Raw genomic sequence first — 17,511 nt, forward strand, 5'->3', positions numbered from 1 at the left:
ATCCTGAAAGAACACACGGGGATTCAGGACACCCTCAGAGGGGTCGTCTTTGCTTCCTCGATGCCCCAGGATAGGTGAGGGCGCTGTGCCCAGGAGGGACACATCCTACGGCTAAAGGGTCACCGGAGTTCCCTTTGTTCCCCACCAGATGCAGGACAGAGGGGTGGAACCTTGGGAACTCAGCGTAGGAAGTTCAGATGCAAGGCTCAGGGGAGCATTACAAGATGCGGCGGGCAGATGCAGTGACCCACGTGGGGACCTTTCCTGGGGCTCCTATGGGGGCGGGCAGGTTGTACCTGCTCCATCTGGGTTCTGTAACACCTGGCGCGTCTGCGTGTGGCTGGCCTAGATCTCCCCCACTGCACAACGCTGAGAAGGGGGGCGCTGAACTAACAGCACCAACCACGCCCTGCCCCAACATCCCCCAACGCGCAGCTGGCCCCACATAGCCACCTGCCAAGCCAGGGGACTGCAAAGGCCAGGCGCTTGATTCTCCCCCGCAAGAGTTCCCCTGGCCGCCCTCAGATACGTGGTCTGACTGAGATGCCGTAAACACAGGGTAACAACTCAGCCTGGAGGGACACTCCAGCATGCAGTTCTTACGCAGACCGACACGTAAAAAGGGAGAGGAGCGGCTCTTCTCTGGGACAAGAGTTCTTAATCACTGAAATGATCTGCCGCCTTTCTGAGGTAAACGTCACTTCACACAATCCCAAATAGTGGACGTGCCAGACAGGAGACAACACTGGGCCGTCTCGGCTCTGTGCCAACCCGCTGTGCAAGCTGGAGCAGGAGACACCTTCTCTGGGCCTCAGAGTCCCCAGTGGTCTCGAGGGACTTGGAGCCCTGGGGGCCTCGCTCCAGCTTTAAAACCAGAAAAAAAAATGCTTCTGTGGTAAACCTAAGTGTCCATCGATGGATAAATGGATAAAGAGAATGTGGCCAGTGTGTGTGTATGCCTACACACTACAGCGGAATATTGTTTGGGCCTGGGATTTGGGGCTTGAGAAATCTCAAAGGGCTTGGGATTTTGAAGAAGAAAATCCTTCATAGATGAACCTAGAGAGATTATGCTAAGTGAAATAAGCCAGACAGAGAAAGACAAATACCACACAGTATCACTTATACGTGGAACCTAAAAAAATAAGAAAATCATAGAAACAGAGTGGAAAGTAGCTATCAGGGACTGGGGGTGGCAGAAGTGGGGAAAGGTTGTTCAGTTGCAAGATGAAGAAGATCTGAAGATCTGATGTGTAACATGGGGACTACAGCTGATAACACTATCATTAATTGAAATTTGCTAAGAGAGTAGAACTTAAATGTTCTCCAAGAAAAAAAACAGGGCGTGTAAGGTGAATGGATGTGCTAGTTAACCTGACGGGGAAAATCCTCTCACAAGTGTGAGCATCTGCCAAACCATCACGTGGCACAATTTAAACGTCTTATACTTTTGTCGGCCACACCTCAATGAAGCTGAAAAAAAGAAAAAAAATGCTTGTGTCCCGTAGCAACTGGCAACCCCAATCGAGCAGTCCTTGCGGGCGCCCATGGGCTCCCGCAGCTCCCAGTGAGGACAGAAAGCGGCCTACGAGCCTGGGCGGGGCTTCCAGCAGCGGGCTCTGCAGGCCAGACAAGGGGTGAGGCAGTGAAGGCCGGAGCTGCTGCCTCCCTGCTCAACACTGAGCACAACCCGTCCTCCAGAGGGTGAGCCCCACGGAAGGCTCCATTCGGCTCATAGCCAAGAAGCTGGAGCAGGGTCTGGACGGTCCCCGAGACCCCTCCCAGCTGCCAGAGCACCGTGCCTTCTCTGGGGAGTACATGAAACCGAGCAGCACCCCCACCCAGCGGGAGAGGCCCGGGGCAGCTACAACCACTAACAGAGGCTGCAGAAGTCACCATAGGAAAGGTGCCAACTAAGGCGCAAGCACCAAGCGCTCCTGCCTCTTGCCAACGTTTCGAGAGAAAACCTGGAGAGCAGCAAAGGTCCCTGGGCCAGGAGAAAGGGCTCCAAGAGCCAGGGCCACTGACGCAGCAATGCACAGCCTCTGTGTGGGGCTTCCTCCCCTGGGCTGAGCCCTCACCTCCTGGCAGGCCCTTGGGGAGGACTGGGAAGCTGAGTGGGCACCACCACTGCCCATGTGGCTGCAGACATAGCTCCCACCAAGGACAGGAAGGTCTGCGCGTCAGGGACGAGAGAGCAGACAGGTCTCAGGAAACACTAAAGCCTTGGTGGCCTGGGGGACCCGAAACGGCTTCTGAACCTCAAAGGAATGAATCTACTTAACCCAGAGATGAGCTGTCACCAGCTGCAGGACTCCTACACCACCCGCCCCTCGGAACACCAGTGCACATGAAGACCAAGAACTTTCTGCAGACGGACTCAGTCTCCCCAGCCATCAGCAGGCTGCTGCCCCCAGGGACTGAGAGGCCAGCGACACCTGCCCAGAGACTCACCCTGGCATCCGTCCCACCTCCACAGTCCCCGCCCCCTCCTCCACACTCCTGGAGCAGTGAGAGGCCTCCCTAGGCGGGACTTTGGAACACTGCCCCACCGCCTGCTGCAGGGCCCAGCCCCAGCAGGGCAGTCTCTCCCCTGCATCTCCCCCCTCAGCCCTTGCTGAAGAGACATGGAGCCTTTGCCCGTGCACACAGGCTGGCCTCTTCTCTCAAGAGTGGCCACTCCCCGGGCCTCTCGGGTCTTGATCCCCCGAAAGCCTCAGGAGGACCCAGGCTTCTGTGATCTGTGCCCAAGAGGTCCCACAGCCAAATCCCACTGAGTCACACCCGCTGAAGTGGCACTCGGCTCCCAGTGGGTCAGCACACCTGAGCACCATTCCCCGAGGCCCTTGATGCCTGGTGGTGTGTGGAAAAGCCAGGTCTAAACAAGGGACTCATTAGGCAAGCGGTGGCATCCGCTGGCCTCCCACGGAGAGCTCCTTCCTGAAGAAGGCAGAGCTGCCGGCAACCAGTCTAGCTGTGCTTGCGGAAAAGCACACATCTGAGCCAGGAAAGCTCACCATGGCCTCTTGGTGGCGCCTGTGAGAAGCAGAGGGAGGCTGCCGGGAAGGCTCTCTATCTTAATGACTGGTCTCTTAAAAAAAAACAAAAAACACGCTGTGGTCTGAATGTGTCCCCCCCAAACTCCTATGTGGAGTCCTAACCCCCGGAGGTGCTGGAAGGAGGAGGTGGGAGCTCAGAAGGTGATTGGGTCCTGAGCCCTCATGAATGGGATGTGTGTGCTTATGAAAGACACCCCACACATCCTGCCTCTTCCTCCGCATGAGGACACAAGAAGTCTGTGACCCGGGAGAGGGCCCTCCTCAACCCAGTGGTCACCCTGATCACAGACTACTTCCAGCTTCCAGAACCATAAGCAATAAATCTCTGTTGTTTATAAGCCACCCAGTCTGTGGTATTTAGTTACAGTGGCCGGGACGGAATAAAACAACATACGTAAATATAGATATTCACTGTGTTTAAAAAAGTACACATGGAAGAAAATAAAACAAAAACCCCTTATAACCCTACCCCTCAGATTACCCTTTTCACATGTCTGCTAAACCTAACTCCTTTTCTCTATGAATAATATACATAAACGTGCTTTTTCTACTCAACAATATTAAGCCCCCCCCACCCGCCCTGCAGGTCATCGAAGATTCTGTATAGATGCACCATAAACACATCGAACCAATTGCCTACCGTCGGACGTTTTATATAACTTCTGCATCTTGGCCACTGCTCATGGCCAGTGACTAACCCCCTAAGACCATCCACAGAATCTGGCCCTGTCGTGGCACGTCACTGCTGACTCAGGGCCCACACACACCTGCAGAGCAACTGAACACGGATGTGGCCCAGCTGCTCCCCGAGAAGGCCACATCCACGTGCACTCCCACCCGCCGTCCCAGCAGGCCGGTTCCCCAGCCCCCGCCTCCCACACGAGACGGACGCCCCACTTCGTGTGCCTGCACTCTAACTCGGATATCCGCTCCGAGTGACTCCAACACTCCCTCCCGCACGCAGCCCCGGCTCCACCCCCTCTTCTGTGAAAGTCCTTCTCGCTGCTACTCCGGGATCCTACCTTGTTTTTGAAGTACACCTCGATGGGCATGATGAAGCCAGCGTAACCCGACTCCTCCACTTTGTAAGGGGGCTCCTTGCACACTAAAAAGAAAGGAAAAGTGCATCATCAGCTTCCTGCACACTCAAAGGCCCAGCCGCCAGCAGCAGTAAGCTCGCAGCCCCTCTGTGCCTCTTCTCAGGGCTCAGCGGGCCTCGCAGGACTGTAGCTTTTCAGAAGGCCAGCTCCCCCTCGGAGTGTCGAATCCCATGGAATTCGAAGCATCACGGGGCATAGAAGCAGAGCAGGAGAAAGTTGACCACACCACGGAAGGAGGGCAGCAGAGGGGCGCAGGAAGGGACGTGAAACAAGCTAAGACAGAGTAGCCACTGCCAGCCACAGGGACAGCCACAGAGTTCAACCAAATCGGGACAGTGAGGTGCCAGACCCTGTGGGGCCCCAGCGTCCCTGGCAGGGAGGGCCGTATCTGCCGCCCTCCTCTGCTCACTCAAACACGCTAACAGAGGCCCAGCTGGGGCCAGTGACACAGACGTGGGGAGATGGGAGCGGGTCTTCCCTGGGACTCCCCTGGGTTCCATTTTAGCGTCTCACAAAGGCATTCCCAAGTGACTGAATAGAGACTCGATAACCCCAGAGATGAAAAAAAAAAAAACCTGAAACTAAAAAGAACAGCAAAGTACAAGTAAAATGACCTCCAGCAACCACACCCTCCAGAATGAACCTCAATGTTCTGACATGCAAGCTGTCGTGAAAACACCGTTCTCCTGCTTTTAAGAAAAATCCAAATAGTACAGGTCCACTCCCCTGGTCTGTCACCCCTCCCTCTCCAGAAGCAATCACTATTGGGAGACAGGAAAACATCCTGCCAATCGTGAAAAACCGTTATGCACATGTCTGCACCATTCAGGTAGTTCTTAAGTGGGCCAGAAACTGATGGAAAACAGTGCATGGAACATAATCAAAAAGAATTTTTAAAAATTAAAATGGTGTAAAGTTTTTCTTTAGAAAAAAATCTTTTTGGCTCTCAAATATCTCATCCAATACCATATGTCAAATATCTCATGAGTCTCATCTATGCCAACAAAACTGGCCAACAGGGGAGGTTTGGAATAACGAGGGACCCTCAAAGGCAGGGCTGGCTGGAAAGTACTGCATGGGACCTCAGCCTGCAAACCCCAGGCGAGCAGGGAATGGGCTTGTGGCTCAGGCTTCAGGAGCCCCGCTGGCCTCAGAGACCGGAGCAGGGATGAGCTGCACAGGTATGAGCTGGCCTTGGCTCCAGGAACCTCGCCCAAGGCTCCATCCACCCCACCCCACCCTCCCCCGTTGAAGACTGCACTCCCTTCGAAGTCCAGCTGCAGGCCGGCTACCATCTCCCCAGCTGTGTGCTCGCTGGGCACTCTAGCAGCCAGTTCCCGTGTCCCGCCATAGGAGACACTTCCAGGGGGCAGGACCTTGCCCACTGCTGGTATATGAAGCTTACTCAACTGGACTGACTTCCCCATCAGGTGTTGGGGGGAGGGGGCTCCCAAAACAGCCCCAAGACACGCCACAGCACACAGCACAGCCTCCTGGAGGCCAGCGGTGGTCTTGCTGCCTCTGTTGAGCACCCTGAAACCGTCACCTGACATCAGGGTCTAGGCATGAAGCATTATTGCCACCAAATGCGGCAGCGACTGCGTCCATTCATTCACTCCACCACTATATCTAGTAGTGTCAGGGGCTGGAGTGATGGCAGAGGCCACGAGGACACCTCTGGTCTGGACAGCTTAGTCTGGCTGTGTCACCACCCTCAGTCTGATGGTCAGCCCACCTAGAAATAACGAGCAGCCCTACTCCAGGACAACAGGCTGGGTCAACAGGTGGTAAACCCAGGTAGCCCGGGGACACTATCACAGGTGAGGTCAGCAGCAAATCTCTATCCCAGCCAGTCTCCTTCTGCTTCTCAGATATCCTCCTGTAGGTGCTGGATGGGAAGCTCAGATGCAGCCGACCCCAAGTCACCTCCTTATTCCCCTCTTAAACCTGCACCTCCCCAGCATCCCACAGCTCAGGACCCAGACTGCCCATCACCCACCCAAGGACCCGAGATCACCCTGAGTCCTCCCTCTGCCAAGTTTACCTGTCACCGAGCTCTATCACGTCTGTCTACCTCCAAAACACTCTGGAATGCACCCACTGCCCCGGTGCCCTGGGCCTCTGCTCCAGCCCAGGCTCTCGCACGGGTTACCGCCCAGCACCTCACTAGCTGTTCTGTCTCGGGCTCACTCCTGGGCGTCTTCTGCACGGGCAGCTGTAATGATCATTCTGAACTGTGAACCGGACTGTGTCCCCGATGGCTCCCCACTCCCCTCAGGACCAAGTTCAAGCCCCTCAAGGGTGTTGCAAGGTGCTTCATCACGACCGGCCTCATCTCTTGCCAGCCTGGCCTCAGGTCCTAGATCCAGCCACACTGACCCGTTCCCAGCAGAGACCACTACCTTTTCATGACCTCATCTTGAAATTGGGGGGTCCACTGCCTAACCAGAAGCCTGCTGGTCGACAAAACCCACCCTGCCTTACAAAGAGCTCTCAGTGAGAGTTCTCACCTGCAGGAAAGAGCCCAGAGAAACAGGAATAATTTGGAGGCCACATGGGAACTTAGGAAAAATGTTAAAAACAACAACAGCGAACTAGAGCCAATGTCCTCAGATCCAAGATATGCCCAACAAATAAAAACAAAGTACTTTAAAAAGGACAATTAGAGAGTAGGAAAGGGTTCTTTGATGTTACAAACAGAGTACTTACAACTTTATAACTCAGTGGATAGACTAGAAAGTGGAGGAAACCTCCCAGGATACAGAGCAAAAAGATCCATTTTTAAAGGGTGAGATGTAAAGAAACAATTCAAATTAAACAAATATAACAGCACCTGATATTTATAAAGCATCTACTGTGTGCCAGGCACTGTTCTTAGCACTTCATACATATTAGTGTATTTAATCCTGAGGACAACCTTGTGAGACAGATACAATTGTTTCTGTTTTACATACGAAAAGATTTAAGCATACAGGAGTTAAGTAAGAAGCATCCCAGAAAGAAAAAAGAGAAAATAAAAAGAAATTGTCAAAGAAGTAGAAGAAAACTTTTCAGAGTTAAAAACGAAGGACATCAAACATCCAACATCAAGAACAACAAAAAGACCCCAGAAACCAACACTATAAAAAATATCCTAAATGCTTCTAGAGAAATGCACGCAAACAAAACAGGTCATCTGCATTAGTGTCAGAACCCAACAGCATCGGACTCCTCAGAAGGGAATGAAACAGTGCTTTAAAAGTTCTCAGGGAGGGGCGCCTGGGTGGCACAGCGGTTAAGCGTCTGCCTTCAGCTCAGGGCGTGATCCCGGCGTTCTGGGATCGAGACCCACATCGGGCTCCTCCGCTATGAGCCTGCTTCTTCCTCTCCCACTCCCCCTGCTTGTGTTCCCTCTCTCGCTGGCTGTCTCTACCTCTGTAGAATAAATAAATAAAATCTTTAAAAAATAAAAAATAAATAATAAAAGTTCTCAGGGACCGCAAGTCTCAAACTAAAATATTATACCCAACCAAACTATCAGTCAAGCGTGAGAACAGAATAAAGGGCTCTCCAATGGAGTCAGAGTTTATTTCCCACATGCCTCTCTTCAGAAACTGCTTAAGTAATTCCTTTCTTTGGACCTTATTTTAGCAATCACTCCAGTAAAACAACAAGCCAAAACACAGGGTAATAAATAAATGTCCCCAGGAGAACAATAAAGTCCCAGGGTAACAGCTAAAGAGGTGGCCTTGAAAGCTGCCCGTCCTATTCAGAGAAGGAAGATAAAGAGAACCAGAATGAAATATCCAGGAGGGGAAGAAGAACTCCACCAGATAAAGGAAATGACTGAGAGGATGTGAAAAAGGTGAAGCTCTTTGGATGTCGAAGAACAATATGAGGGGGAAGAAAGAGGGAGAGGCAATTTATTCAAAGTTACAGCCCAAATATGAGGCAAAGTAAACAGGGTGAAATTTTAGCCAAGAATGATAAAAAGGACCCTTCTGACCTTGACATGACCTTGAGCATTCTCCTTTGGGTGGCCTGGAGCTCAGAGGATGAATGAAATCCTGGGAACATGACCAGCCCAACAGGGAACAGAATCAACAGAACAGCTGGTTTCCACCTTCTAGAATTAACCCCTAATCTGGGAGCAGAAGCTTAGCCCCCAAAAGGAAGGGTGTAAGGTGCAAGGAAAGACAGGGGTGCTCAGGTCCTTCTCTTCCCAGGTGGAAAGTTGGAAAGGACAGACAAAAGCTGACGGGCTGGAGAATCCATTCATTCACTCAATAAATATTTACTGTATCCTTTCAGTACTAAGGTCACAGCAGCAAACTGCAGACAGCAAGACATAAATCTCTCCCTTGGGGGAGGAGGGACGATGGACAAGATAAGTAACATGTATAATTTGTTAAGATAGGGCTAAGGAGGGAAAAAAACAAAAACAAAAAAACAGAAAAAGGCTACGAAGCATGTGGCATGTGGGTGGCTGAGCCAAGAAGCCGTGAGTTAGACCCAGCAGCCAGAGGTCTTCCTCCAAGGGTGACGGGAGCTGTTGCGAAGGATCCAAAAGATGGGCGGGTTTGCCTCCTTGTTCAAAGTCACAAAGACAACCCTGAAAACCAATCCCTTACCTACAACACGTGAAAGGAGATGCTGAGGAAGGGCCGGAGTTTAGGAGAGAGCTGGTAAGTTAAAAATATTGTTTTAATTTAGAAAACCAAGAGGTAGCAGATTCGCTCCTACTACTTTCAGATGTTCAGGAAGGAGAAATCCAGAAAGGGCTCGAGTGCCCTGGGGCAGTATGGCCAGTGTGAGACAGAAAGGGGAACTTCCCGCTCTGCACACTTCTGCTGGGTTTGTTAGGACTATGTATTTGATGGAAAAAATACTTTTTAAGGATATTAAGGATATTGAGTGTAATTTCAGAGAGCCCTGCGTGAAACTCACTCCCTCTTTAACCTGATCCGTGTCTCGCTGACAAATGACAAGATGAGTTTGGTCAACACAGCCACGCTCACGACGTGATACATCTGGTGCAGCTGCTCTCTGTGGTCGGGCGTCCGCGCTTACAGACAGACTTGGCAACTAGCACACTTCAGCTACTGGTCACACCTCTGCCCCTGAAATGACGCGTTCAGAGAGCGCGCTCCACTCATCACCCCATCTCCCAAGTACCTGGAACACAGCAGCGGCCACCTCCACGTGACCACTGCGGGCTCCTGGGCCTCTCTGAACCTCCGTGAACACACCTGCCTTGAGGGATTCTGGGAGGCCCCACGTGACAGGACTGCCACGAGCATGGCAGAGCAAGCGCACGATAAATGCAGACTGCCATTCGTGTTACTTCTGGTGCCCGGGGGGACCAAGATAAAATAAACAGCTTAAAGGTGGATGGAAACATCACGCCGGGGCCACCCCAGAGAGAAGGGGATAAGACAGGGGAGGGCAACGGTGAAGAACTGGAGAGGAAGCTGCCTAAGGAGGTGCGGAGGGCCCAGCCCAGGAGGGCAGCACCAACGGCAAGCGGGCATGCCTGACTGAAGGGGCGTGCTGGGTGCCGGTAACAAGCAGGGGGCGCTGCCCCAGACCCCAGCACCAGTGTGCAGACCCCGCTTTAAAGCACAGGCCACGCAGCGGGCCCTCTTGAGCCTGTCTCCCATGGGTCAGGGCACTGCAGGGAGACTGCACAGGGACCCCGCACGGGAAAAGAGCTGAGCAGGAAGTGTCCGGTAAGCACCATGGACTATTATTCCTGAAGGTGCTTGACAGACATCTGCTGTTGTGGTAATCAGAGCTGCTCTCCTCCAGGAAGGAAAGAAGGAACAGGAGACCCAGGAAAGGAGAAATGAAGGAAAGGAGTAGGTGAGAGCTGATGGAAGAAACCTGAAGAAAAAGAAATGGCTACCACACTGCTAGGAATCTCCAGCTGCCTTCCCTTGTGAACCAGAACTTTCTGCATGTGTAATACACGTCATTTCCCCGCTAGACCACAAGCCACTTGCTGGCACAGGCCCAGGCCCCCAGGGGATCCCACGCTGCGCTCCTGCTTCAGCCTGAGGCCGGCCACGCTTGCTCACGCTCAGCCCCCACGGCCCCCAGCACGGGGTGGAGGGCTCAGCAATGGCTCTCCCCATCCCGCAGTACTTTTCCAGCAAAAAAGTCTTTCCTTTATCAGCACATCCATTCAAGGAATTATTTACTGGACCCCCGTGATGTGCCACACTTTACCCGGGGGACTCAACGGTGAGAAAAGCAGACACGGCCCCAGCCCCCACAGAGTTAACAAGACAGTCACCAACTTCACCCAAATTCCCCAGGGAGTGCTCTCTGACCCTTTCCCCCCTTTAGCTGGGTCAGTTGCCGCCTCTCCGCCCCATCAAACTACCAGGCCACGGGTAATCGAGATCTGTGCAGAACAGATGAATGAGGCACTTCCTTCTGCTCAACAAACAGCAGTCTGAGGGGTGGGGCAGGGAAGGAAGACACAAAACAAGACAGCGGTGAAATGAGAACCCTTTATGCTTTTTGCCCCAAATATCATGAATTCTTAAAATGGCATCTCTCATCAAAAGTAGGCCCAATAAGCAATTTCCTGATTACTCACCAGGTGGGAGTAAGTCGCCCTTCCCACCCACTGGCCACTGGCTACATTCTCTGGATGCTTCTCAGAGCCCAAGTCTAAACAATGACACAAGACACAGTCACTACCTCCTTTGGGTTTTCCCTACAATGAACTCATCAGCTGAAGGAGAAGCAGAGAGGAGGGAGGACCATTTTATTTTAAGGTTAGAGAAGGGCCACATCCTGACTGGGTACCTTCCCTCCAGCATGGGGAGGGGTGCAAGCCAGAAGCTCAGAGTGTGGGCTCCCCTGCTCCTGGAGAGAGGGAGGAAACAAGCCTTTCAAGGAGTGATGACACGTGAGCTCTGTCACAACACTCGTCCCCGCAGGGCTGCCCCTCCAGGTTCGAGACACTCACCGCGCTTGGGCTTGGGGAAGCTATCGTGCAGCCGGAAGACCACTTTCTCCACGAAGTGCTGGATTTCACATTGCTCGGGGCCACGGACAAACACCATCCAATCGTGGGTGAACCCCTCCGTGGTGGGCTTCTTGCGCAGTTGGGCGCGGTGTCCCAGCTCTAACTTGACCTGGACAGTACACTGGAGGGAGAAAGAGGCCAACACAGGTCAGTGAAAAGCCCAGAGCAGGGGACCACAAGCCGTCCCACCCCCACGCCTACAGAACATTGTCAACACTGGCCACAGGACAAGACTCTCGAGCACCACCACGGGATTCCCAACCCACAGTGAGAGTGCGAAGAGCCTCCCGGTGCTTACAGTGGACTGGACACCGTGTGAGCTGCCTGGCAGGCCCTCTTCTCCCCAGCCCGCCCACTGGAGGCCCTGCATTTCCTCCCACCCTTGCTCTCATCCTCCGCCCCACCGGGCAACCTCCCCTCTGTTCCTCCAACAAGCTTTGCTCCTTCCTATCTTGGGGCCTCAGCACCTGTGGTTCCCTCTGCCTCGGGTGCTCTTTCCCTAGGCCTTTCCACGGCTGGCTCCTTTTTGTCACTGAAGTCTCGGCTTGAGTGCCACCTCCTCTGGGAAGACCCCCTGGCCACCCAACCTGAACACACCCACCACCACCTGTCACTCTGTGTCACATCCTATGTTCTTAGCATCTGTCACTGCTGGAACACATTGGCTCCCAATCTTTTGGCTCTGCTCTGCTGTCTAACTCTTGGGGGTGGCTCCTTGTCCAGGGCTGGAATCCTCACCCAGAGCTCTCTGAATACATCTCCCAGTGTGACTCACAGTGCGGTTACTTTATTTTACAGAGGAGGAAACCAAGGCCCCGGGATTGAGCTGCTAAGCAGTACACCATCAGCTGGTAGGGAGCAGGGCCCGGGTTCAAGCACAGGTGTGTCCCCCAAGGGCCTGCTGAGCCCCTCTGCCATCTTGCCTCCCTGGTCAAGTCACCCAAGCTCCTCGATTAAAGCGTGTTCCCTCACCTATGTCCTGTGGGATGCCTCTGAAGAACAGAGACCCTCGGGGTCACCTGAGTCCACACAAACACTGGCTTTCAGTTTTAAGAGCAGAACAGTGGTTCGGTGAGAACGGAGGGGCCAGGTCCCAGGTGTACCTGCAGCTTCGGCAGCCAGGCTCCCTTCCTTATGCACGTGTGTGACACTGTGCCTGACATGTGAGGTAGCTCGTGCCAGTTCCCCTCCACTGAACACAAAGCCACAAAGTTTATGCCTAGGTGGGCCAAAACCACTGACAGGGAACCCACTGTAAACATCCAGTCTGGTCTGCAAGATCCTCCCCGGGCTTCTCATAGATACAGCCCGACACCTAGTATCAAATGCAAGAATGTTACAAAGAAAGCAGAGGCCAAGTGGACACTTGTTCCTAAGTGCTGAGACAGCCAAGAGCAAGCTGCTGGGTGGCCTGTGCAACCCACACTTCCCCAGCAAAGCCCCTCTCCAGGGAACCACCCTCCCCACCGCCCACCAGAGACTTCCTGCTCTGTACTTTGGACCCCCTTTCTCCCCAGCTGACCTTATGTCCTCCTGCCTCTTCTGTGATTCCCCCCCCCCCCACCGGTGGGGAGCAGATCCCCGCACCAGCGTCCTCCCTCCCTCCCTCCTCGCCCTCTCGGTCACTGCCAGGAAAGCAGGACAGACACAAACTATCGCTCCACCGGTTCAGCTTTCGAGGGAGTCGCCACTCCCTCAGAATAAAGTCCAAACGCCTCAGCACACCTCCCGTCTCCCACCTGTGTGTTTCCTCAAGTCCAAGATCCTCATCGTTTTTCACTTTTTAAGCTTTTTCAAGTCAGAATGTGTCTTGCCATCCAATGTGGGTTTTATGTGTTGAGGTGCGCGTGTGCGTGCACACACACACACAAACACATGAGCTGTCCCCAAGCTGGTGGCATGCCTTAGAGGCTCCACGGCAGTCTGCGTACAACCCCCTCCACAGCACCCACTTCATCCCCCCCCAACCTCCTTGGCTGCTCACTGCTGCCTCCCCAGGGATCACATCTAGCTCTTCCTTTTACTTCCGTCTTGGAATCACCATACACGGGGCATCAATAATACGAGATAATTTAAACTAAAGAGCCTTCCTAGATCAGCAAATTTTAAGTGGTGCTTTCCAAGAGGGAAGGGCCAATACGGACACCGATAAGGACAGGGTGGGCCCAGTGTATGGAAGAGCTAGTGGGAGGCTCTGCGCACTCAGCGAGCCAACTGTAAACCACAGAATGGGAGATCCCCCAGCACGGGATCACAGTCACTGTGGGGCTCCACGGGGAAAAGAGCAGGGGCTCGCTGGGTCCAGGGCCACTGGAGGGATGGGTGGGGATCGGGATGGAGCATTTAGACTCCCCACAGCAGAAATGACAGCCAATTGTAAGCAGATGATGGATGCAAGGAAACAGTATCTGAGTCAAAATTCCCCGGCAATTGTGTACAATTTAGGCTGAAGGCAGAAAAGGACAGACAGACAAACAACAAGCCTGCTGGGAGACAACCAGAGGGAGTGGCTGGAAAAGGAGAGTTAGTCGAATCTGAAAAGGGAGAACTGGCAGGACTTAAGAGTGGATGGAGGGGCGCCTGAGTGGCTCAGTCCATAGGGCATGCGGCTCTTGATCTCCAAGCCATGAGTTCGAGCCCCGCACTGGGTGTAGAGACGACATAAATAATAAATGAACAAACAAACTAACTAAAAAAAAAAAAAAAAAAAAAAAAAAACCAAAAGCAGTGGATGGAGGAGAGACAAGGAAGCTCAACCCCAAGACCCAGGGCACTGGGATGCTGCTGAGGCCAAATGGTGGCAGGAGTGTGGGGGAGGGGGACAGGCGACAGGGGCTACTCAGGGGGGAAGCACTACACCAAAAGCTAGAGACGAGGGAGCAAACATCTGGATAAACAAGTAATACTCCGATAGACCACAAGCGTCCATCTGCAGAGCACTGCACACGATCCACGTTCAACATAAATTAGCCCGAACAGTGGACCGTAACCCCCCGATGCCCTTACACGCAGGACAGAAACTCTGCCTTTCTCGCCCACCCGTCTTCACACTGAGAAACCGGGAGACACTCCCTGGATTGCTGGGAGGGTTACAGGTGAACTAAATACATATGATCAGAACCATACACTGGCAAATGACTCTGACTTTCGGTTCTCCGGTGTTAACTCCTACGTCCCGAGAGGTCTCCTCAGAGTTGGCTATTCACCAATCCGGCTGCCTTCTCAGCATTTCTGATTAGCTGGGGCTGCTACCCAGGGCACACCAGGGGCAGGGCAGTTATTGTGAAAGAATGGAAGACCACAGTTCCATCGGAGAGGGAGAGAACGAAGCGCCAAAAAACCGCTCCCGAGGCCAAAGTAAACAGGAAGGTTGTGAAGCGGCACGGGGTGATCTCTGCAGCTGGCAGACCATGCCCAAAGCTCTGCCCGGGCAGCATCTGGGCCCCAGGGGCTGGCGTCAACGCAGCCTGGACACCCCCCCGCCTTGAGGGGCCGACGACAGCATATGCTGGTGCACTAAGGAGAGGAATGCTCCCCTGAACGCTGGACTCTTTCAAGAAATAAAGATGGTGGAGTCAGATTCTGAGCCACCTACTTAGGAAAGAAATCACTGATTCAGTCAGACATTCAAGCGACTTGAACTGGAGACAGGCAAGGAACTGAGCCCTCCCCCAGCTACTCTGACTTGTCAAGTCATGATAATTTATTAGCACAACTAAGCCAATTCCACCTTCAAGGGTTCTGCCCCCCTCCTGCCTTACTCCACCTGGACGCCTTCCCCACGCAGCAGAACCAAAGAACTGAAATCAGTGAGCTCTCTCTCCAGGAAGGGTGCCTGGCTCTATAAAGGTGAACTGCCATTAGGTTAAGCTCTCAACCATCTTGGAAGGAATGCATCTCACTTGTCCCGCGGGCTGCTTGGAGGCACCCTGCACAAGCTCCGAGTGAGTGGCTAGAAGTAGCCTGGGGGACCCGGCCGCGGTGCCTGCCATGTCCCAGAACCCTGGGAACCACTTTGCCACCCACAAAAGCTGGGAACAAAGGGGGAACATTCCAGGCCTGCCCCAGAAAGAGTTCACTGCTTTACTTCTGGGAAATCATCTGGAAGACCCTCAGATGGAGATGGAGCCACCCCAGGGCTCTGAGGGCGACTGGGGGCGACTGGGGGACAGTCAGGCTTGGGCTGAGGGCCTCAGCCAAACACGGCTCCCTCCAGATCAACTGGAACCCAAGGGTGGTAATCCTAAGTCTTGCCAGCCAGGCCAGCAGACCCTGGCGGGCACTTCTTCACTAAGCAGTGGAGATCCCCCCAAGTGTGGACTCACATGGCCAACACCTGGCAGAGTGAGCCAGCCTCCTTCCAACAGCTCCGCTGCTTCAAAGGCCTTTCCTCATCAGATTCTTCCCACATCCCATGAACCCCGCCCTCGGCCTGGGCCCCCAAAGGCAGGTCTTTCACAACGAGTTTATCTGTAAGAGTTCCCCGGATTTCCTCGTGGGAAGTCTCTTCAACAGATGCCCTTTCCTCTGGGAATTCATATTTTACCAAGTGGTATAATTATGCCTGGAGTTTGGCTACCGTATCCAATTCCCTCAGATACAACAATTCCCTCCCCTCCCAGGAGGAGAGAACACCGAAGAGCCTTTTCCCCTCACCGGCCTACACTGACCGTGCCAAGTCCAACTGGGTCTGGCACGGCTGCTGGCAACATGGTCCACACGTACGCAAGTGGAAGAAAGTGCCGGCCCCACATAGTGACAGCAACACAAGACCGAATAAAACACTCTTGGCAGAACTTTCTGCCTCCAGACCCGGCTGGGGGCTCTCAAGAGCAGCCACTGGATCAGAACATGAGAAAGATGGGATCATGATGGATATCCCTCAGTGACAATGCTCTCAAGCGGAAGACTGCCCACCCAGAGGTGGGGACAGAGCCAAAGGACCCCTGCATGAGGCCTTGGTCTTCTAACCAGTGACACAATGGGGGGAGGGGGCAGGTGGCCAGCACCTGTGCTTCTCATCTGGCCTTGTCCCTTTGGCCCAGGGCATAAGGTTAATGACAAAGGGACAAAAGGGGCTCTCCCCGGAAACTAAGGATAAGTGTGCAGACCATGAGGAGATGCAATGACACCCCCGATCCTTAGCTTGCAGGTTCCCAGCCGGCTAGGGAGGCCTGGACAGGGTTTATACTACATACGTGTATTGACATTCATGCCCACAGACATGGAGATGGTGTACGAGCTATGACCCAAGTTCTCCAGGAAGAAGCGCTGGGAGATCTCTGAGGGAGCGCAACACTAACCAAGGCGTCCATCTGCATGCCAGGTGGGCCTGGTTACAAAGTAACAGGTCCCTAGCTACTTTTATGCAGCCGACGGTTGGCAAAGCTAAGTGCAAGACTCTGAGTTAGAAACTATGATGGATGCAGGGCGCCTGGGTGGCTCAGTCCGTTAAGCGTCTGACTCTTGATTTCAGCTTAGGTCATGATCTCAGGGTGGTGGGATCAAGCCCCATATCAGGCTCCATGCTCAGTGGGGAGTCTGCTTGAGATTCTCTGTCCCTCTGCCCCTCCCGCCCAATTCACTCACTCTCACACTCTCTCTCTCCAAAATAAATCTTTAAAAAGAAAGACAGGAAGGAACTATGACGGATACGAAGGTGAACAGGACTCTGGTTCCTACCTCAAGTACTATACGCCCTATAAACTTTAGGACAAACCACATGGCAGGTCAACTTCCCAGTGACAGTTTCAGAGCTGGGTGGGGGAGAATCCCGTCACCCTGAAGTTAGTGCTCTGCACAAGTCTAAGCATTTCTCCGTAAGGTTTGGGAAAAGGACACGGTTACCTAGGAATCCCGCCTGGTCCTGACTTCTCTCAGGACCCTCCTGAGCCTCCATTTCCATATCTGTAAACTGTATGGGCCACTGCTGTCAGAAACAAACCTCCTAACAAACCTCCTCTTCTGGAACAACAGAGGATGGTCAAGAGCAGTGGATCTTACATTCGAACCTGGGAGAATCAGCAAGTACCATTTCAACTGTGTGATTCAAGGGGCCAGCTGCCCACCTTAGGTGACAGGTGCAGTACTTCTGTGAGGGGAGGACTCCCTGGTTCTTAAGAGAACAGGACCACTCCAAAGCCGACACCACCCCTAGCTCCCTAGGCTACCCCAGTGCCCAGAGATGCTGTCCCTTTCCTCCTTTCTCCATGTTCTCACCATCTGGTCCGTCTTCACCCATGCCCATCCTTCCACACCATCCATGCCTCCCAGCCATGACCCCCCAAAATACAAACACCACAGACGGACCTATAAGTCTGGACTGGGGGTTAGG

The 17,511-nt window shown here is 53.3% G+C and overlaps 1 protein-coding gene across 2 annotated transcripts in view; it reads right to left on the bottom strand.

The window, feature by feature from the left end:
• MLLT1 (MLLT1 super elongation complex subunit) overlaps positions 1 to 17,511 on the bottom strand; it is a 65,241-nt gene that overhangs the window by 44,534 nt on the left and 3,196 nt on the right. For both annotated transcript variants that reach the window (XM_026481190.4, XM_026481189.4), the window contains exons 2-3: positions 11,118 to 11,298; positions 4,082 to 4,164 (exon numbers count right to left, since the gene is read on the bottom strand). In XM_026481190.4, the coding sequence (XP_026336975.1) occupies positions 4,082 to 4,164; positions 11,118 to 11,298 (264 nt within the window). The remainder of the gene's footprint in view (positions 1 to 4,081; positions 4,165 to 11,117; positions 11,299 to 17,511) is intronic.

This window comes from Ursus arctos, unplaced genomic scaffold (assembly GCF_023065955.2).
Source record: "Ursus arctos isolate Adak ecotype North America unplaced genomic scaffold, UrsArc2.0 scaffold_14, whole genome shotgun sequence".
NCBI classification, from domain to species: domain Eukaryota; kingdom Metazoa; phylum Chordata; class Mammalia; order Carnivora; family Ursidae; genus Ursus; species Ursus arctos.